We start from the raw sequence: 21,145 nt of genomic DNA, 5'->3' as shown, positions 1-21,145 counted from the left end.
AGCTAAGATGAAGTCTTCAAACAGGATGTCCCTTCACCCAGAAACATTTTAAATTAAAACAAAGTGTAGCAAATAAATACTATTAAGAATAAAGCAGAAAAATAGGAATATTTAAATAGCAATAAAATTACACAGAAACAAAAAATAGCTGCTAGACAGCATGATGCTTTCAAATTACTTCAGATGACTGCTTTAAAAATATATAAGTAACTTAATAATATGAACTATTTTTAACTGCTCCTGGACAAAGCAATTTCTGGAGTTCCAAAATCTGGTTATTTTTCCACTCAAACATATGATTGTTATAAATTTTAACTAAGTGATAACGTAGTGATTGTGCCTGCTAGCAATAAAGGGGTTTTAATCAGTAATTTGATAAAAGCTTGCACAACAAATTAAACAACAAAATTAACATCAGATTAATCCCAAAAGATGTGCCCCTCCTCTAGTGTTACAAACCCAGCAAATTTCAACCTTTTCCCTTGGGCAAAAGCCTACATAACTGGACAGGTCTCAGACAATGCCCTGAAGGTCACCAAACACAGGCTGTGACAGCAGATGTGCCTATTCCTTAGTGCTCTATATCCGCTAGAGCTGTTTTACAGCAATGTAAGAGGGTGAAAAGTTTACACTAGCTGGTTATGCAATAAATGTCAGTGGTATTACCACTGACTTTAGACTAGACTCCCAGCAGTAAGCAGTTAAGAGGTGATAAAGCAGGATTAATTCCTAAGGAAAATTTATGATTAATTTGTTAGTGTAGCATGCAGTACAAATTCCCTGCTACCTTCATTCTTCCTCAAAAAGAAATTATTTTGCACCAATCTATTCATCCCTTAAGTACAGTACTTCATGGTGGCATTAATATTGCACACACACCTTTAAGACTATTCTCACATACTCACCTTAAAAGAAGTCATCCAAGATCATTGCTATTTATGGCTATTCATGTAAATGAATACAACTTCAATGATACGGACGACAGTGGAATAGCAATGGAATAGTGCAAAACACAGTAACTGAGCAGTAACTATTCTTTGAACTGCCCTGATGAAATTGTATCTGACAGGGACAGTAAAATTACCCAAAGTGAGCCGCTGTTGACTAAGGCATGGCAGTAGTTACACCACTAGATAAAGCTGCTTTGGAGGCAACGTGAGCTCTGAAGCCTCCACCTGCTGTAGAAACACGAACAACCCTTGAGACTCTCATTGCCCTCCAAAGCAATAAGGCTCAATTCCACTGTCAGTAAGGCAATGGCTGGTTTTCCAAAAGTGCATTTTTTTCATTTCCTCTTTTCAGATAGGAACACATGTAAGCCAACAAACCACCAATGACAGCAAATAGCAACTGTATTTCCTCAAAGTTACAGGTGTTGCCTGCAAAATAATGAAATATGTGGTAGTGTACTACAATGTATTTTCTGTCAGATGCAATTCGTTTGCCAAAAGTATGCCCTAAGGCTGTGCTAACTTAGAATTTTCAGCTTGCCTGCAACACTGACCGGTGCTTAACAATGCAATTGCAAGAATTTCACACACAGATTTACAATAAAACCAAACTAAACTCAAACCATCTGATCTGCCTGTTTTCCCCAAAAGCAAAACAAAGCACCAACACTATTATTTTGACTTAGGTCCTATTATACAAAAGATGCTGCCTTCTACTAGATGCATCTTTGACTGATACTTGCAAAGATCTATTGAGAGATCATAGAGAGAAATAAACTCTCTCTTCAAATTACCTCCTGGACATCCATGCATAATAAATAATCAGCAACTCAGTGACAGCTCGAATGAAGAGGAAAAGACTGATGGTATGCTAACTATATAGAAGACTAAGCATATATAAATGTACACAAAATTATACATATGATGAATCATATTCTTCTTAACAGGTACTCTGAATGGCATTTATTTTTTCCCACCATGAGCTACTGAGGAGAGGAACTGTGATTTCATACAGTTGTCTAAGCACCTAGTGTGATGAAGACTGGATTACCATCTTGGTACTTTGGTATGAATATTAATAACAGTTAAAACATGTGTGTTTAAACAGAACAATTGTTAAAACAATTGTTAAAACAGAACAATAAGGAGTCAAGAGCATTCTATAAGAAGGAGTTCTGACTGACAGCCCAAATTTCCAGAATTTTGAAATCCACAGCTAAGTATTACTAAGGTATTTGGTTTGTACTGATAAAGGAAGATAGTGATTTTTCAAGAGAAGTACTTAATGAGGGGTTTGAATTAAAATCACAAAAATAGTCACCTCTCTTTCTCTAAACCACCTGTATCTCACCTTACGATGCATAACAACTGATCTGTGCATAATAAATTCATTATAATTATCTGACTTTGCTCTATCTTGACATTTTAGGTTCTAAAAAAGCTGCCAGTGTCAAGAAAGAATTTGAATCTCTAGTTTGTGCCAATAGCACACTTACTGCTGCACAGATTAATGGAACCAGTCATTAACATAAATAACAAAAAGTGGTATTCAAATAAGAGCTGGCTGAAATACAGTTGAATAAGGCTAATCTAGGTTAAGGTGAAGGAAACACCATTCTTTATTCTACAGAATTAGTACCACACTAGTCATAGTTTAGTCATAGTTTGCAGGTTAGGCAAAACATTGTAGGTGACTGGGGAGAAATTAAGAAATCTTATTCTTTACATTAAAGTTTATTTTATAAATAGCAAAAAAGGTTGCTAAACAGACAAGAGATGTCTTAATTTTTATAGGTATTACAGCTGTTTACGTATACTCATCTCTAATACATCCTCCCATCTGTTGAATACCTCATGTGTAAAACATTTTTAACATGCATTCATCCCACATAGATCTTTTGAAGTGTAAGCTTTCAGACTTCCTTTGTCTCCATATTTCTTTGCTTTGCTGACTAAAGTAAGATTTTGAATTTTGGTCAAAAGGACCGAGGGAAGCTATTTTAATTTTGAAATACTGGTACTGTATTCATTGCTGTTTACCAGAAAGCATTCACTGGTTTTGTATGTTTGCTGTCTGTACCTAAGGGGTAATGTTCATAAATGTCCAAATCTCACATTGCCTTACACCATCTTTATAAAATATACAAATGTCCAACCACAAGTGACAGAGAATAGGAACCCAGACCATCCACTTTAGGTTCAGTCCTTTCAGAAGCTTTCTGCATAGAAGGTCTCTATTTCTGTGGTTAAAAAGCCTGACTTTCAACAAACGCCAGACAAGCGGAGGCACGTACCTTATTTTTAAGAACTGTCCTGACCATTACACTTTTCCACTTCGGCATCACTTTTGTTATAGGACTTTCTTCAGTATGAACCTACTATCCATTATGCAGTAACGAATTCAGATTGGTTATAATCTTATTCTACAGTTACAAAAGCAATTGGTTATACTCTTATTCTACAGTTACAAAAGCAAAATGCCTGAATTCTTGGAAACAATTTCAGAAGGACAAAGGACCCAAAAGGAGCTGTTTTCTCACCTCTACAGTTGGCAGTGGAAAACTGACTCCTGCTAACAAAACCAACACAAACCCAGATCATTAACAGGGCAGAAGCACTTCATCAAATCTAATTTTTTGGCAAGTGGCCCTGGCGGTGTAGTGCTGGCTGCCTAGGGAGTGTCACCACCCAGAAAGGCCAAAGCCACCCTAAAGTCAGCAGTGCCCAAAACATCACTGTACTGTAGCACACTCAACACTGCAACAAGCACTGCCCTAGGGCAGCTTCTACCGCGCACATCCCACACTTCAGAAAAGATAGGTACCAACACCCACCCTTTAAAAACATGGTGTGGAGGCCTCACTATTGCCTTTTAAAACAAGGCCAAAAAAAATAGGGGAGCCAGCTGTGCCTTGCCACCCTAAACTTTTATATGAGTGGAGCACCACATAAAGTGAGCAGTGAATGTGGGAGACCTGTATATAATTGCATAAAATTTGAGCACTCTCACCACCAGAATCTGAAAAGTTTGTAAAGCCACTCGATTTTGTTAAATATTAGTCTGGGAGGTAAATTTGGAGAACTAGCTTGGGGAAAAAAGTAGAGGAATGAGGGTTAGAAGATGGAAAAGCAGTATGATGCTGCTCCACCTGGGTCTGGCATTTCTGAGCAAGCCTCAAAGCAAAACTATGACACCTGAAGATCTCTGTTTGAAAGTGAAGCTCCTTCAGAGTTCAAGTCCTTCAAGTACCCCCATGCAGGCAGACATATTGAGGTCTGGTATACCGATTTGGGGATTTAAATTCCACCTATGGTCTCCCGTAGCTCCCACATCCTGTTGAGGATCCAGACCAAAGTACCCAAGACTGAGATGACAGAAGGAAAAACATTTATAAAGTCTCTGGGCTTTGGGACTGCATATTCCTCTCTTCATACAGCTTCTAGCACAATGAATTTAATCATGTCTGGAGTTCTGAAATACAGCATGGTGAACATTTGCCAACGCAGCTGGTTTTGTGCAGTCTCTAAGTATCATCTGACTTCTTTTTAATTACATATGCTTTTTATTTTTAAATATATTGATGGATATGTTGTCCCCTTGTTGTTCACCAAAAGTGGCAGTTTTAGCCTTCATTTTCCTAGCACAATTAGCAAGCATGGCCTAATGAACCTTAGTGGATGGCCATGATTTAAGAGCATTTAATCTATACTGCATTTCCATGCTGTCACTTTCTGCTCATTACCAGGGTACATACATACAAAACCAAGAGACTCCAGTGGTGAAAACCACTACAATAATTTCTTTGTAGTCAATAAATTACTGAGAGGCACTTAAATAAACTGAGAACAGTATCAATTTCACTGTACTAATGGTTGCACGTATAAAGTATCAGCCTGTGGGTATGTCAGTAATAGGCCTAAATTAAAACAATGCTAAACACTTGAGGCAAATTAACTAACAGTTATTGCTATTGGAGTAACATTAGGTTAACACAGAAGTTAACTTGAAAGTTTTTGAGGTAATAAAAGCAGATAGAACACACAAACCCAGGCTTTTATCAAAATAAAACATGGTACAAGGACAGTGATGATGCTCACGTTCCAAAAATGTACTTAAAACAATGCAACCTTCTTGCATATGTTCATATGCAAGATCCAGATACTCATAGCTCTATAGTCACACACATGCTTGCACAAGTAGGCCAACTGTGCAATGTCTGTAGAGTAAGACTCTCATCTCCCTATGAACTATGAAACACTGCTTTAAAATATTTGGTGGTGGTGGGGAGAGAAGAAAGGCTATTCTATAGATAGAATTACAGTTACTGGGTCTGCAGATGCAACATTAAGAAGCCCTGAAAAAGAACTGTTCAGCAGTTCAAAACAACAACAAACTCAGACCTTTTGCAGATTCCAATTTTCCCTGTATGCATGCAGGTAACTTGTGTTTTTCCTTAAACAAACACATAATAGATCATATATTATAACAGTGACTGTGCATATGCAGTGTTAATACAGCCACCAAGTAGAGAAGTACCTAAAAATACTGTTAAAAACCTTTCCTTTAGGATGTAAATACTGCCATTAAAATACAATGTGGCAACACTTGAGATCAGTATAGATCTTAAAATATCACACACAAGCTATTAAAGTTTCTTAAGACAACAAAATTGGCAATAAAATAATGTCAAACTATGTCTTGTTGGTAAAAATAGCTCATTTTCCAAAGGCAGTTCTCTGTAAATGTAGATAAACTGTAACTGTCTTGTATATACCATAAGCTATCTATCTAAAATGGTACTGTCAGTGAAACAGATGTCATTGCACAATATTCCTGTGCCACCCACATTCTGTTCTCCTAGTTGCCAAACAGAACTGTTTTGAGTTATTTACTGAGCAATCAGATTCAAGTATTTGTGCAATGATCTCCATCCTACATTAGAGAAAAAAAGTACTTAAAAACTGAAATGTAATTTCACATGATGTTTTACCATGATGTAATATATTCAGCATGCCTTCACCAGTACAGACTATGAAAAAAAGACTGAAACCTTAACAGAAGGTCAAAAAAATCTTATTTTTAAGAACTTTGTCCATCAGCTTTTTCCATTTTCCTCTTCCTGTCCATTATACTCCATTTCAAGCTTCTGTTTTTAAACATCTTCACTCAAATGAGGAAGATGTAGAAATAATACCAAAGTTTCCTCTTCAGTCCCCTAAAAGAATCTGTTCTTTGCAGGATAACTACATAAAACATAAAAATCACACCACAGAATAAGTTAGGCTGGAAGGGACTTTTGGAGGTATCTGGTAGTGGGACCACACTACCTATTGTAGGGCCCATTCAGGGCAGCCCACACCTTGTGGTGTCACTTGTCAGGGACCCATCTTGGGCTGCATATGCCATATGCCACCCTACATTGTAGAACTTAGGCATCTGGGTTTTATGCTGTCTTTTCATGCTGGCTTGATTTTTCATCTTTCCTCCTTTTTTCCCATCCTTGTCACAGTGATCTCTGGGGTTCATCAGTATCAGACTGCCATCAGGCTTCCTTGAGGGTGAGACGGGGCACGAGACTATCCGCAGTTCAAACAGGACCTTGCCAATGCATCCCAGGAACTCTAATTGCAAAAAGCTTGTAGTCTGTTCTAAGTGTCACCAAATTGTTGCCAAAATACCAGATTTTCTCAACCTGTACCCTTTAAGAACCCAGACTGCATTTGTTTGAAAGTTTGTGAAGGATGACCACAATGAAATTTGTATCAAGTACTCTGCTGCATTCACATTTGTACAAGTAACTGACACACAAAAGAACATAAGATCAGAAAAAGTAGTTAAGTTCGAATAGCCAAAGTTTTCTAGTACAAAAAAAGTGCTTTAATTCTTAAAAACAGGGAAGAGAGGAATCTAAAAGACATCTAGAGATACATATGCATTCTAGCAATGAATACATCTAGAGCAAATGACAGCTATGCAGAAAAATCACTTTGTATCTAAGACCTTTTTCTCATGGGAAATACTGTTCTTGAGAACGTAAAACTTTCTTCAACCTTTCAAGATGATTGATAATAAAAGCACTGAAATTAAGATTAAAATACATTTTAGTATCTCAAGAGGTTTTTTCATCTGATCAGATTTTTACTCTTTGATACTTGTTTGCTAGTAAGCCACCTAACCCTTCAAGTATCCAGCTTTATGATGCCTTATTTAGATCTCCTAACTTCGTTGAGCTGCTTTCAGATTACAACACAAAGTCTTAAAGATAAATAAGGCAGGCACGTTTTATTAGCAGAACACTTGCCAGTTTGGCAACAGCAGAATCAACAACAGATCGGCAGAAGGAGTATTGGTTAGAGGAAAGAAGAGAATTTTCTATATACACTCCTGAAATAAAGTTCTTTCAAGACACTCTAACCCACCCATTCCAAGGAGCTGCCTAGGAATTCTCTGTCCTAATGGGGAAAAAAAGAGTAGAAAAACTTTCCATTAGAAACAACTGAGATTGCAAATTCTGCATTTGATATACTGATTTGATTATATACACTTTTATTTTGCATTGACATAGTACACCTTTGATGACTGGAAGCAATCTAGGCTAACAGCTAATACTGTAGAAATGAAGCATCCCTTGCCACCAAAAGCCAAGACTATCACTTCTGCAATACTTATAATCCCCACCGGTTAGGAAATAAGCACCCATGCGCATTGCATTCACTACTAGGCACCGGATCTCAGACTACAAAAACATTTCATCCTTTGCTTCAGGCAATAACTTTCAAGCTGAAAATCTTAGGCATTTCTATCAGGCTTAGGACTACATGTCATAGTTTTTCTTTTCTCTCTCTCTTTTTTTTTTTTTTTTTCAATTTAAAAAGCAACAAAACCAATTATCTAATAACAGTAAACAAAGGAACACATAACTTCAGTGAGATTCCTTCCAAAGAACATAATCTGTGAGATCCTTGCTATCAGAAAATCAGTTCATTCATCCTGCTAAACGCTGTTCAACTAAGTAGTAAAATAATTCATAATGAGCTATAATTTCAAAGTGTTAGCTGAATATTCAAAAATCTGTCCTTACAGCATGGGTCATAGAAGAAATACATGGTCTGATACCTTCAGAAGCTGTTTTCCCCAGGAACCGGGAAATACGTATTAGCTAAATTGCAACAAAATTAGAGCATCTCTTTCATTGACCTCTGCCCCTCAATGATTTACAAATACATTATTTTATCATTTTAATTAACTTCAAGTGAATTCATGAAAAATATCTTCATGAAACACATGATGTAAAGCTTGTGTTTTTAGGAAAAGTAGCTAGATTTCTGATTTTTTCATCCCTATCTGAATTCTGTGCACCTATAATGTGAATAAACTCTAAGAAAAAGTAATTAATATATCAAACAATAAATGAGTGCTCCTAAAGGTATTTTTTTTAAATCAAGTCCTCCCAGAGTACTTTAAACATTTATTATGTTCAGTATGGCTCGCAAATGATTTATTCTTCTACCCAGTTGAGAATAATTGAGTGCTTACCATGGTATACAGCTACTCCACACCACCCTATAGCCTGGACAACCCAAGGCAGTTGCTTTTCATATTGACATCGTTTAAGACCAGTTATAGATTCACATCTCCTTCAAATCCAGTTTATGGACAGATGAAGGTGCACTAAACGGTTACTTGATATACCATAGTCTCTTCCTATCATTACACACATTTAGCACAAGCTGTCAAAGTACTTACAATGCACTGTGAAATATTACATTGTTCAGAAACAGCTAATGTAGTTAAAGAAGCCCTTCATTCATTAGGGCAAATACTTTGTTGGTGTTGACCCTTCTTTTCATTTACTTACAAAATCCCAGTTATGCGTTTTGAGAAAGATGAAGATGAGCATGCTGATTTAGGAAAAGGAACAGAACAAAAAGGAAAATATAAAATCACAAGTTAAGTGTATAGGTGTTAAAATGGGTTAGAAAATAAAAAAATTGAGAATTTTCTGGTTTCATTTTTGGTGGACTTTTCTGTGGCTTGTCCTAAAACTGAAAGCACCTGTCTGTACTGCTAAAATATCAATCTCTCACTTCAAAGTTAGGCATATAGGCAGAATTATCAGTTTTCTGTGAGTCACAGGCAGGTAGGCCCTCTCTACAGTTATACGTGCTCCGTCTCTCTATCCTCCTGTTTATATGCCTGTACACTTTTATCAGTGGATTGTGCCTCTTCTGAACCACTCATACCGGGCTGTTAAACAAAAGAAACAAAACAGTGAATAGCTCCCTGATACTCTGAATAATTACTGGATAATAAAAACTTACCTGATGAATAACCCTATTGTCATATAAAAGCAGACATTTCAATTTCAGCATTAAACATCCAGTTAACATATTGCTACATATGCAAGTATTTATGGGTTCAGTTTCACAAATCCTTAAACATAGCCTGCTTTAAGAAGAGAGCTGTTTAAAAGATGATAGTAATTGCTGAAGACCCACCAAGCCCTCCATGCTTAAATTCCCTTCACTACTTGTGGCCAGGTATTAAGCCAAAAATCAGTTTGCTTAGTTGCAAATACCATGAATGGGAAACCATCCTGCTTAAACAGAGGACCTCTGCCTTTTACCATTGTTGTCAATGTTTTTCCAGAGATTTTTCTCATGTAATTGCCACTAATTACAGCTGGAAGTTAATACCGTATATCAGCATCAGTAGATGAAAAACATGTATAAAAATACCTTTGTATACTGTTCCAAGTGATTTACTTTTTTGAGGAAGAAAGTGCATTAAAAGTCTTTAAAAAGCCAACTTTTGTCACAAGACCCTCCCCAGATATTGTTACAGCTTAATCCAAAAGCTTAGGGAAAAAATAGTAGCTATATCTCAGACCTCATGAATGTGCCAAAATGCTGAGTAAAGGATTATATCTTTTTGCTGGCATTTTTTCTTGCTTTCTGTGTGATTAGGAACATTCTGGAGTTAAAAGCTATTGATTTACTAGAAGGCTACCTCATGTTTTATTTTTTCAATCCTATTGGACTGATTAAACAAAAAGACCTTTTAGCAAAACATGGAACATTTTTATATTGCTTACTGTACTATATTAGAATCCTTATGATATAGAAGGGCTCAGCACTTACAAGGACATTATTACATATATGCTAATTAAAAATTGACCAACCTTTCCTTCAGCGTCTGCTGCTGTTACCTTCTCAACCTTGTTTCTGTTTAAAAATTTCTTCACCCATTCTTCTACTTGAACATTGAACTTCATGAAAGTCACATAGAAAAAATATGCTATCAGGAGCGTTAAGCTTTCCCACCACATGATCAAGTTATCCAGAAAAAAGATGATTAGCAAGATCAAGTCAATGATGTAAAAGGACACATCTCGAAAGAGTGGCCACCAAGTAAGGTTCAAGATCTCTCTAGAAAATAAAGCACACATTCCAATAACAAACAGGATATTGAACACGGCAGATCCCACTATTGTACCAATGCCGACATTGCTGTGGGATATAAACACTCCTATTAAAGAGGTGAAGAGTTCTGGGGCTGATCCACCAGCAGCCATGAAGGTTGCACCTGCCACATCATCAGATATGGTCAGTTTTTCAGTGATGACAGTCAAGGAAGGTACAAAGAACTCATCACAGACTATGGCTAAGGCTATAAACATGTAAATCATTCCAATTACATGGAGGATCACTGCTCCCTTTCTTCTCTCCTCAAGAGAGAAAAGGTCCTCGGGATACTCTCCCTTGGCATGATCATCTGTTGCGTTGTCGTGCTCAGCTTCGTATCTCATAGAAGTGTGTGGGTCTGGAGTGCCATCTTCATTCTGTTCCGTGAAATCCAACAGAGTTCTTTGGTGTCCACGCACCAGCTTTTGGCTATCTAGGCTGCTGGCCAACGCCATGCTATGTGGCTCCATCTTGAAAAAGGCACTAACTGAAAGAGAGAAAGTACTAATGGCCACTACAGTGACAAGAAGAACTATAATTCGTATCAGTCTCAGTTTTTTCCTAACATTCTGGTGCCATCTGCAACCAAACAGCAGTTCCTCCAAACACAACTCCTCCAAGACACCAGCAACAGTTTTTTTCTGAAGAGCCATTTTGTGTTCTGTGTGAGATGCTGAGGGAGTCAGATGGACTGTTCCTTCATAGTTTCCTCCAGCTTTGAAGTTAGAAGTGCTTTAAGAGTCTTCCCAGAATCAAGTACTTTTACTCTTCATAGGAAGTATTTTCTTCATGCGTCTTAAAGGGACAAACAGGTATTACTAATATTAGTGAAACAGTATGTGATTAAAAGCTTCTAAAAAGCATTTTACAGACTGGGTTAAATTTAGAATTTAAAGCAGAACATTACCAACTGTAACATAAAACCCTGTCACATCCCATCAGACACAGCAACGATATGTTTGTTTCAGCAGTAACCCTGCAGATAACAGTCTATCAATACTCAGATCATTTTATGCCTCTCGTATGCTTCTGAGACACTGCTCTCCTCAGTTGCTGACAAAAAATCCTAGTGGAAAGTAAAAACTGTGTGCAAATGTTACGTAAAAATGCAGAAATGACTATTTTAATGGATACACCGAAGATGATTACCTTCTGTAATTACTTTCCACCATGATCATGTAACGTCCCAATCCCAAATGCAGGGGCAATAATGTATGAAAAAGCAATCAAAGTGCTAACAAGCATCTCATCAGACCTTTAGGCAGCTGAGGCGGTGTTAATTGAAATGTTATGCATGCATGGAGCGACAGTCATGGAAATGTAGGTAAAACACTACACCATTGGAACAGGATCAAAATGAAGACCTAACACATCCACAATTTCTTTAATCCCTGTGCAAAATTGGCTCGAGTTTACACAGAGAACTCGGCTTGCTTCTGATCAGACCTAGGACGCTAGCTTGGACTAGCTAAGACAAAATTTTCATTCACCTCTGGTTTTGTTTTGATATATGGGAAACATAGGAAGTTACTAAGAATACCTATGTGGTAAGTATCTTTTAAAAGTGGTCCTCTTACAGATCCTTAAGAATATAGTTTAAATTTACACAAGAGTTGATCCCGAAACAAACGAATCGGTGAGAAATTAAACTACATGAGAAGGACTATTCACGTATGCCAGAGCTGAGCATATTAGACCAACAGCACTTGGAAACAGGAAAAAACTCACTATATAATAAAAGGTGCTTTGGTTACTGGATCTGAAGAATAAATGTAATGTAGAAATTAGTTACATATGCATTATGCATAGTAAGTTGCACTTTATATGACACAAAATATAAAATACTTTCTAAATAAAATTATTAGTCCTTACTCTTACAGTCAAAAAATACTTTGTTACACCACTTATTCAAGTCATTTGTAGCAATAGCTGAACACTGAACAATCTATTAATCAACAGAATATTGATTTTGTATTCTCAATACAGAATTACAACTGCTATTACTTGCAGTTATTTACATAAAAGTTATTAAGTCACGTGCAGTTTCTCCTGATTGTTACGAACAGCTTCCACACTAAGAAGATGTCATAGAGACATAGTCCATCTGCAAGATGCAGCACCACAGCAGAGATGTTTTATTTTCCACCTTAGAGTTACTGCTCACCGGACTGCCATAAAAACATTAAGCGGGAAAGATACCGGAACGGCACTACCGCTACCGCGCGCAATTTGCGGCGGATGGGCCGATGACCCCACACCGTTATAAATCACCCGAACGGGAAATGGAAAAGCGCCCGGGGTGTCCTCTGCCCCGAAACTCACACGGCTGCGCCCAGCCGGACCGCTCCCGACACCGCCTCCGTCCCCGTCCCCCGGCAGAGCGCAGCCCCCCCGGCGCCCCGCCGCCCCATCTTCCCCGTCCCCCCCGCGGAGATGCCGCAGAGCCTCGCCTGAAACTCATCCCGAGTTCGCAGGGCTCCGCTCCGCACCCCTCCGCGCCGCACAAACTTTTTTCCTCTCCGAAAGGGGAGCGGCTCCAGCCCCGCAGAGTCCCCCAGCCCCAACCGCGGAAAGCCCGCGGAGGCACTCATCGGCTGGCTCGGGGCACGGGGCACCCCTCAGCAGCCGGGTACCACCCACGGCGGGTATTCGGGGAGGTGAGACCCCGCACCGCCGCAGCCCAACCCCCGCCCGCGCAAACCGGCGACGCTCACCCGGAGCTGCGCTGCGCTGCGCGCCGGCCTGCGGGCGCTCGGCAGGGGCACGGCCACGGCCACCGCCACCGCCACGGCCACCGGCAGCCACCGCCACGGCCCCTCGCCGCGCTGTCTGCGGCGGGCGGCGGCCGCGGGATCCGCCCCGCCCCGCCCCGCGCAGGCGGGGCAGGCGGCGGCCCGCCCCCGCCCGGGGCCGCCGGGGGTGTCACTGCGCACGGCGGCAGCACCTCCTTCCCTGGCTCACTCCGCGCTCGCACAGGTAGTTTGGCCAGCGGCGAAACGAGGGTGGTGAGGGATTTTTTGTTTGCCTGCTTGTTTGTTTGTTTGTTCCCCATTATCTTGGGTTAGCTGCTGCAGATTAATTGAGGTAAAATTCGGCGCTTCTGGCAAAGATAATAAGCCTCGAGGAGCGGGGTCATTTTAAAAAGGAGAGGTATCCTGGTCAAAATATCCTTTATTCCAAATGTTTTCTGAAGGGAAATCAGGAAAGGAAGGAAGAGGACATTGTATTTTGGTTTTGATTTTAAGGAAGGCGACATGTCCACTGTAAAGTTATTAACCGTCATTAATTCACGCATGAACAGAAATTTCCTCAAACTGCGCTTCAGAGTTGTCATGGAGAACAATAAAGGCGCACTGAACACCCTAGAAAATAGGGTAAATTCGTAGCCAGAACTGTCCCTTTCTATTTTGGTCTCCATCTTTCGATACAGGTATTGCCCCAATAAATTGTGCTTCGTTAAGTAATTGCATCAAGATTCAAATACAATGGAACTGTTAAGATGCAGCTCTATCATAGCTAATTCCTGGTGCCACATGCGGTAGATCCACTGGAGTATAAAGAGCTGCTCTTTTGAAATACCACTTGTACTACTACTCTACGCCATGGTTAGAAAAACCCATATGGCAATCCATGGATAAACCAAAGTCATCTAGTGTAGGTGGGCCAACACCCCAGGAAGACCCTCATCAGGTCAGGGCAGCTGGGAAAAACCTCCATGCGGAAATCCTTGAAAAATGCAGAGCCCAGGCGAGAGCAGGGAGATTCAGATGGGTTGGATGGGACGGTGGTTAATATCTGAGAAGAGTTTGGTAAACAGCTCACTGGCGCTATTCTGCTTCTAGTGATATCCTTTTCACATTCTGAAAAAAGTTTAATGTAAACAGTGAACGCCCAGTCTCTTTGGGCAAAAGAACAACTTTCATTTTTACAACTCCTACCCTCTTCGTTTTGAACTCCGATTCTATCACATGGCAAATGGAAAATAAGCGTTACTCCGTGCTTCCTGAAGAATACAAAAATGTAAGAGTTTTTATTAAGCAATAAACCATGGACATTGTAAGTATCTTCAAAGTAATTATTAGGATATCACATGAAAAATAAGGATTGTCTAAGTAGGCCTGGGGTGCATAGTCCGTTTGTGTCTCCACAGTGGCATTTTGCAGCACCTGTTCCATTTGGGTTGCCTTGGCATTGATTGGAAACCCATGAGTTCTAAAGAGTTATGAGATGGCAAAACTAGATGCACCAAAACACAACAGGCATCTTAGAGACTATGTGGACATGCAAGAGATTCAAAAGGTTCAGAAGATACTTCCAAAATTTCAACAATTTGCAGTGAGAGCTGTGGCTGACTCACACATACAAAGTGCCCTTCAAAGTCAGAGTTTGCACAGGTGGTTTACATTTATTTCACATTACATATTGGGAGGTTCTCATCAGTGGCTGACAGCTGATAAATGGTGCCTGTTGATTATCCAGCCTTGCATTGTTCAGGCTCAGGCTGATGCAGACAGACACATGGAGACTGTGTTAACCATCCTTCTAGAGCCACCACATAGATAAAAATTAGTTAAAATGAAGATTTACTGTCTCTATCCACATATGGAAGACACAGATGAAGTGGCTATATCTCAAATATTCAACCTGTGCCTGCTATACAGTGATGACAGCGATTAAAGGTAAGCATGCTTATATGACTTCTTGCGGCTGCTGTATTGTTGCCTTGCAGTCTGTGAGAAGTGGCCACTTGAAAAAGATACCTACAATATGTTTTTGCAGCTTTGCAGACGGCCAGAGACATGCTGGGTTATGTGTGTAGTATCCCAACTTCTATCAATTTCTGAAATAAAGCTGGAAGCAAGTGAGTTTTATGTTACCTACTAACCAAAAGTCCATGTATCTGAATTGTAATACTCATCTGTTTCTCTGTACTTGTAATGATTTTTCTCCCACCAATAAATATGTATTGTAAGCTAAGGACAATAAAATCTCTAACAAGAATGACGTGGCTCACAGATGGGTACCACTACCAATAACTTAAGCACTTTGAATCAGCTGACCTGTTCTCACATAAAAGCTGCATAATAATGATGACAGAAACAAAAGAGCACAGTTAAATTAGTATAAGGAGGATAACTAACAATAAAATAAATTCCATATTTTTCTCACAAAATTAAACATCAGAGCATATCCTGGCTAAATACAGAATAATTAGATTATTGGAATGAAACAGTCTTTGGCTTACATCTGGTTCAATGTTTCTCTTCTTAAGTGAGGAGGGAAGAGACATCTGCTAAGTACTTGGATTCTGTATCTACACATTTGTATATATGACTAGGCTATCATTTTTACATACACTGAATATGTAGTTTTTAATAGCTTATATGTAGTTTACTGCACCATGTGTGATGAGCCCTCTGAAATCATAAGCCACTCTTCACCACTTCCTGTTTACAGAAAGCTCCATGAAGTAGAACTTTTTTTTTTTTTTTTTTTTTTTTTTTTTTTTTTTTACAGTATTTCTGTTTTGGCTGTTCTCTTGCTGTTGTAAACCTCTGACTTGGTAAAAGCAAGTGCAGAAGCATCTTTTGTGCAGGAGAGGGAAGGAGGAGGGAGCCAAATGAAAAATCCTGAATGGCAACATCTTTAAGTACCACAGCAGTATCTTCTAAACTGGAAGATAAAACTGACGAGGAGGTTACCATGACTACAGAGGCGGCATATTTGAATGAAAATTGATGTTAAGCTTTTAAATGCTAATAGCAGCTGGGAACAGGTGACATGTGAAATATCAAAATTATTTCAACACTTTGCAATGTGTAACAAGTGAAAAAGGGTGAAAAAGATGACAGCATAGAGTTAAATTAAACGCTGATGTAGTCTTTATCATCCAAATATGTTACATCATTTACTTGTTTGTAGTAATAAGCAAACATATTGCATATAAATCACAGTGCCTGAGGAGCAGAAACTGTTTATATTACCTGAGTAACACATTCTTCAGGAATATATTGAGCAAAATTAAACAGGCTTCTTTTAAATTAACTACAGTAACAAGTTTCCAGCAGCCCACATTAAAGAGGCTATTTAAACTTAATATTCAGAAGCTACTTTAAATTCTCAGTGGTGAGTATATCTTAGAAGTGCCTGCAGTTAGGAATGTTTCTCATCTCTACTCCATATATTGGGAAATAAAAGGTGAACATATACACAATGGTACAGAGTCCTCACTAGAGTCAAAACTCTGTAAGCTAAAATGGCATGTAGACCACCATCATTGTGTAACTACCGCAATTTGCTGTTGTACCAACATCTAACCAGACTTAGGGCTTTAGCTGTAAAAGATGCAAAAGGTGTGCTTTACCTTCAACCATAAGCATTGGCTTACAATTAAGCCTCAAAGACCATCTGATATTTCTGTTTCACTTGCAGTGGGTTAAATTCTACTTGCTAACACATGCCTTTTGAAGCAGTCTTAATACCATTACTATACGTCATGATCAGTTGTAATGCAAATTTACATTTTGTAACAAACGATAGATTTGAAAAGCTTTGAGAGTTTTTGAGGGGTTTTTTTTGTTTTTAATATGTAAGATGAAAAATCTGGGGCCTTTACCTGTGTTCTCCATAGTTACAATGAGCATTGTAAACACCTTTGTTAAGGAGGCTAAAGCTGACTGCTTTTTTGATTCCAGTTTCTGCTAGTGAACACAGTGATAGGAAAATATAAATTTAGCATACCTTTAAAAGACAAAAGCTTTTTTGGCCATGTTTGCAGAACACTAAATAATATGTTTTTCTAATATAATGTTTAAAATGCTAACTAGACATATAGCAATTGTAAATGTTGTCATCATAGCATGCCAGCCTCTTTAAAGGACAGTCTCCATCAATGAAGGTACAAATCTTCCTCCTCTTTATCTAGGCTTGAGAAGTCCATATTAGAGTAGAACCACCACAGCCTAACATCTAGTGACATGACAGAAAAGAATACTGTATGGGATATCATTACCGAAATCCACTTTAAAATCTGCATATATTATACCCAGCTGATTATTTTTACTTACAGGGTAATTGCACTTTCCAAAAAACAGCAGGACGGAGCAACATGACCTTCTCTTTCAGATGACTTTCTCTTTCAGACATGATAATTTGCTCCTCTGAAGCTCCTTGTATTTAAGTGCTGTAATGTAACCCCGGTGAGCTGCCCTGAAGTCAATGGGAGTGCTTATTTTGCTATAAAATGTGGCCTACCTGCCTCATTTATAAGAACACCTGCAAGCGGGCAAGTCAGCAGCCTTAGGAACAATTGTTGGTTTGGTGGATGAGTTCCAACATCCTTGCCTATTTCACAGCAGTTTCACATCTTGCGTTGCTTGGAGCCTCAGCTTGAAATCCTGTGCTCCCTGTGACTTGCAACACTTAGGAGTGCCTCAGGCATAGAGGTCAAACTTGGTATTAGCTACAACTCAGTTTTCTTACACAATTTATTTCTGATTAGGCCATTGTCCAGGCAGAGCTGGAGGGAAATGTCTCCCACTGACCATAGTCCTCTCACAAATTAAATTATTTCGTTGCTATACCATCACACGGTAATTACATTTTTCTTCCTTTTGTCTATCCTTATGGTCAGCTTTCTCATATTCCTTGCACTTGATGAATTACAAGCTATTTGTCTTCATTTCTGCAGTAATCTAGTTTTCAAGTAATCTCCTCTACCCTCATGGAATGTTTCAGGGAAATAAATATAAGGTAAAAATTGTCCTCAAATAGCAAGATGTGAAATGGTGAGAATTTATGAAATAAACATAATCTGGTGATTAACTGTGCACAGAGCTGGTGTGCAGGGAAGATAGAATGAAAGAGAAAAAGATGACAAAAACATTTTAGGACTGAAGTCAATGTTAACCCCTTGACATTTCCAACGAAAGGAAAGTCATGGAGTCATTTCCCTTTTACATTGCTAGGTCCTTGGGTGCATAGTACCAGTTAGCATGGTTTAGTTAAAGAGTCCTGCACATGTGCACGGAAAGTGCTTATACCATGGACTAAAATACACCTTGGTCAATAGACCAGAGACCCCACCTATCAGCAGAGTTTCAAAAATTTCAGCGGTTGCAATGGAAATAAAAATCTTTCAAAAAATAGATGACATATTGGGATTTGTATTTGGTAGTGGTCATAGCACTGAGTCATGCTATATTGAATTTTAGAGTGAGATCGAAAGAGTGTTTTAAAGCAGCACCACAAAATTAGTCCCATCAACTGAAAAAACCCAGACCTTTCAAACTAATAAGAGAATCTGGAATCAGGACATAAAAGAAAATCTGGAAACAAAAAAAATGGATGTTTTGAGAAGCTTTCAGAAGACAAGATACCCAGTTTTTTTAAGTGGAAGACTCTTTATCACAGACTAAATAATTCAAGTATGTGTAATCTTCCTGCATTCATTAAGAGCTTTTTACAGAACTTCATCCCAAAACCTAGCCAAATTTCCTAAGCTTACAGACTTGTCTTCTGTAGGATAATTCTGATCACAGATGAAGTGCAACAATCTTTTTGGTGTGCTGCAGTAGCTTTTTTAAGAAGCACACAAACAAAACAGACCAACATAGCAGTTCAAGAGAAGCAGCAAAGAATTATTTCTACAGTTGCAATTTAAGAGAAAATACAATAATGGGATCTGGAATTAACCGTATGAGTTTGTTGGGTTTTTTTAAATCCATCTTGATTATGATGCAGTTTAATGCGCAGGCTAAGATAGGAATAAACAAATGAGATATGATTTGGAAGGTGGCTTAAATATTCAAAAAGCTCAAATGCATCACCCATTAGACATTCTAAGGGTCACTGTAATGTGTTCATCACATTAAGAACAATTTGAGAAGACAGATGCAATTACTTGTTCTGGATTTTTTTCCAGATATGAGATCCTTTATGCTGAGAACCTCTGCTCTATGTCAGATGTAAAAGATGTTGACTTTTGCAGCTCTCTCCAGCTGGACCACCAGCATCAGTTCCTGCACAATCTGAAAGTCTCCATCCAAATACCAAATCCACAGTGCCACCTTGAATGCAATCTCCAGTGATCAGTATCTGATGTCAAAAGAACTGGAAAGGTGTGCTTAAACTTGTTTTTCCCTGGCTTTCAGACAAATTTGGACTGTCTCATTGACTGTTACTGACTTGTGACAGCTTTCTTTATCTGTGTTTAAGAGACATGAAATTACATATAATTACAAATAATATTTTAAAATATTTAGTGTGTGACAAATTATATTCCATTTAGGTCTATTTTAATGCTAAGAATGAATAAAGACCTTCACTGATTTCTGTAATCACTGGAAAAGAGTAGCCCTTTTATGATTTCTTTGTATATAATAGTAAATGGTATGCACCATGCCCCAGGTCAGAGAAGATTTAACATGTACACAGAGTTAAAATTAAACCAACCATTATAATTATGGTATAAAATACAGGTTAGTTCCCTTTTAAACTTGGTACTCAAGATCTGTATTTTTCAGCACTAGCAAGGGAAAGAAAACTAAGGACATTCTTGCAGCTTATGCAGTCTTTATCACATACATCCATGATCATTTCTACAAGTGGAAGCCCAATTTGTAAGGAAGAGGTATGACATCAATCATCAACAGGTATGACATTGACTGTGCAATGTTTCTTCAGGTGAGTGAACAGCTTTAAGCTTGATATTGGACCTTAGATCCATCATTTTAGCTAAACTTGTAAAAACTCTGAGGAGGTGAAAGTGGGACTAATCAATGCTATCACTGGAACTAAGGTTCAAGCCAGGACTACACCACGCTGGGAGAAAGGAGAGTGCCTTTACCAGCTTTTTGACAGTGGTGATATTGGAGCTGATGCTCCAAGGGCAAGCTTTCAACAAAGTAAGAGAAAGGTGATACCCTTCACAAAACCAACAGACAACTTTTTGCACACAAGCTCTGGTTCAGGTTTGAAACAGAAGCTTTTCTTGATATGGGCTGTATAATGAGTCTGAGCCACAAATGCTCAGGGTTAAGAGCATCTCTTTGCTTGCACAAGGAGAAAGGAGTCTGCCTCTGCAGACTGTGCCTGTGGGGCAACAGGGAGGCAAGAAAGGGAAGTGATGCCTTGTGGTACTCTTCACCTACCCGGAGGCCCCTGCAGCATACAACTTGTCTGCTCTCCCTGAACATGCAGAGCAAATGATTGCCAACCCTCTGCTGGCCTGAAGGTGGTTCTAGTCATCTTGCTGGCATAACGCAAGAAAAGAACAACCTAAAATCTGAAAGAACTTGTTCAGATCTACTGCAGGATGTTTTGAGATGAAAGCTGTACCTCTTTCTTGAAGTTTTCTTACCTTTTATAATGCACACAGTTTTGGCATTTCTTTAAGAAGAACGGGCCTGCAAATCAGCATGGTGACACACAACTATTTAAGAGCAGTGATGCTGATTGTTATGCATCTACTGGGCAGATATCAAGCAGGCCAGCCTATGACAGTATGATTTTTTTTCAGCAATTAGTTTATTGTCAGACCTTCTTGGAAGAACAGTGAATGAAGACAATACCATGTTAAGTGTCAATTTTGCATTATTTAGGTAAATGGCTGTTTGCATGCTGAGATTTTGTGTGTCTAAGCTCAGGTGAAAGACTGCAAACCCCTCCTAGCAAAAAAAAGGGCAAATTGCAAATCTACTTCTTTGGACAAATTCCTTCTTTTTGTCCTT

At 38.8% G+C, this 21,145-nt stretch overlaps 1 protein-coding gene across 3 annotated transcripts in view; it reads right to left on the bottom strand.

Moving 5' to 3' along the window:
• SLC24A2 (solute carrier family 24 member 2) overlaps nt 1-13,241 on the bottom strand; it is a 113,090-nt gene extending 99,849 nt beyond the window's left edge. The window contains exons 1-2 of one of the 3 annotated variants that reach the window (XM_030005706.2): nt 13,130-13,241; nt 10,133-11,210 (exon numbers count right to left, since the gene is read on the bottom strand). In XM_030005706.2, the coding sequence (XP_029861566.1) occupies nt 10,133-11,068 (936 nt within the window). In that variant the 5' untranslated portion in view covers nt 11,069-11,210; nt 13,130-13,241. The remainder of the gene's footprint in view (nt 1-10,132; nt 11,211-13,129) is intronic. The other 2 variants (XM_030005705.2, XM_030005708.2) reach the window with 2 other exon arrangements.
• Nucleotides 13,242-21,145: the final 7,904 nt, after the last annotated feature.

This window comes from Aquila chrysaetos, chromosome Z (assembly GCF_900496995.4).
Source record: "Aquila chrysaetos chrysaetos chromosome Z, bAquChr1.4, whole genome shotgun sequence".
Taxonomy (NCBI): domain Eukaryota; kingdom Metazoa; phylum Chordata; class Aves; order Accipitriformes; family Accipitridae; genus Aquila; species Aquila chrysaetos.
The sequence above is the reverse complement of the archived record's forward strand: the minus strand, read 5'-3'. Positions and strand labels throughout refer to the sequence as shown.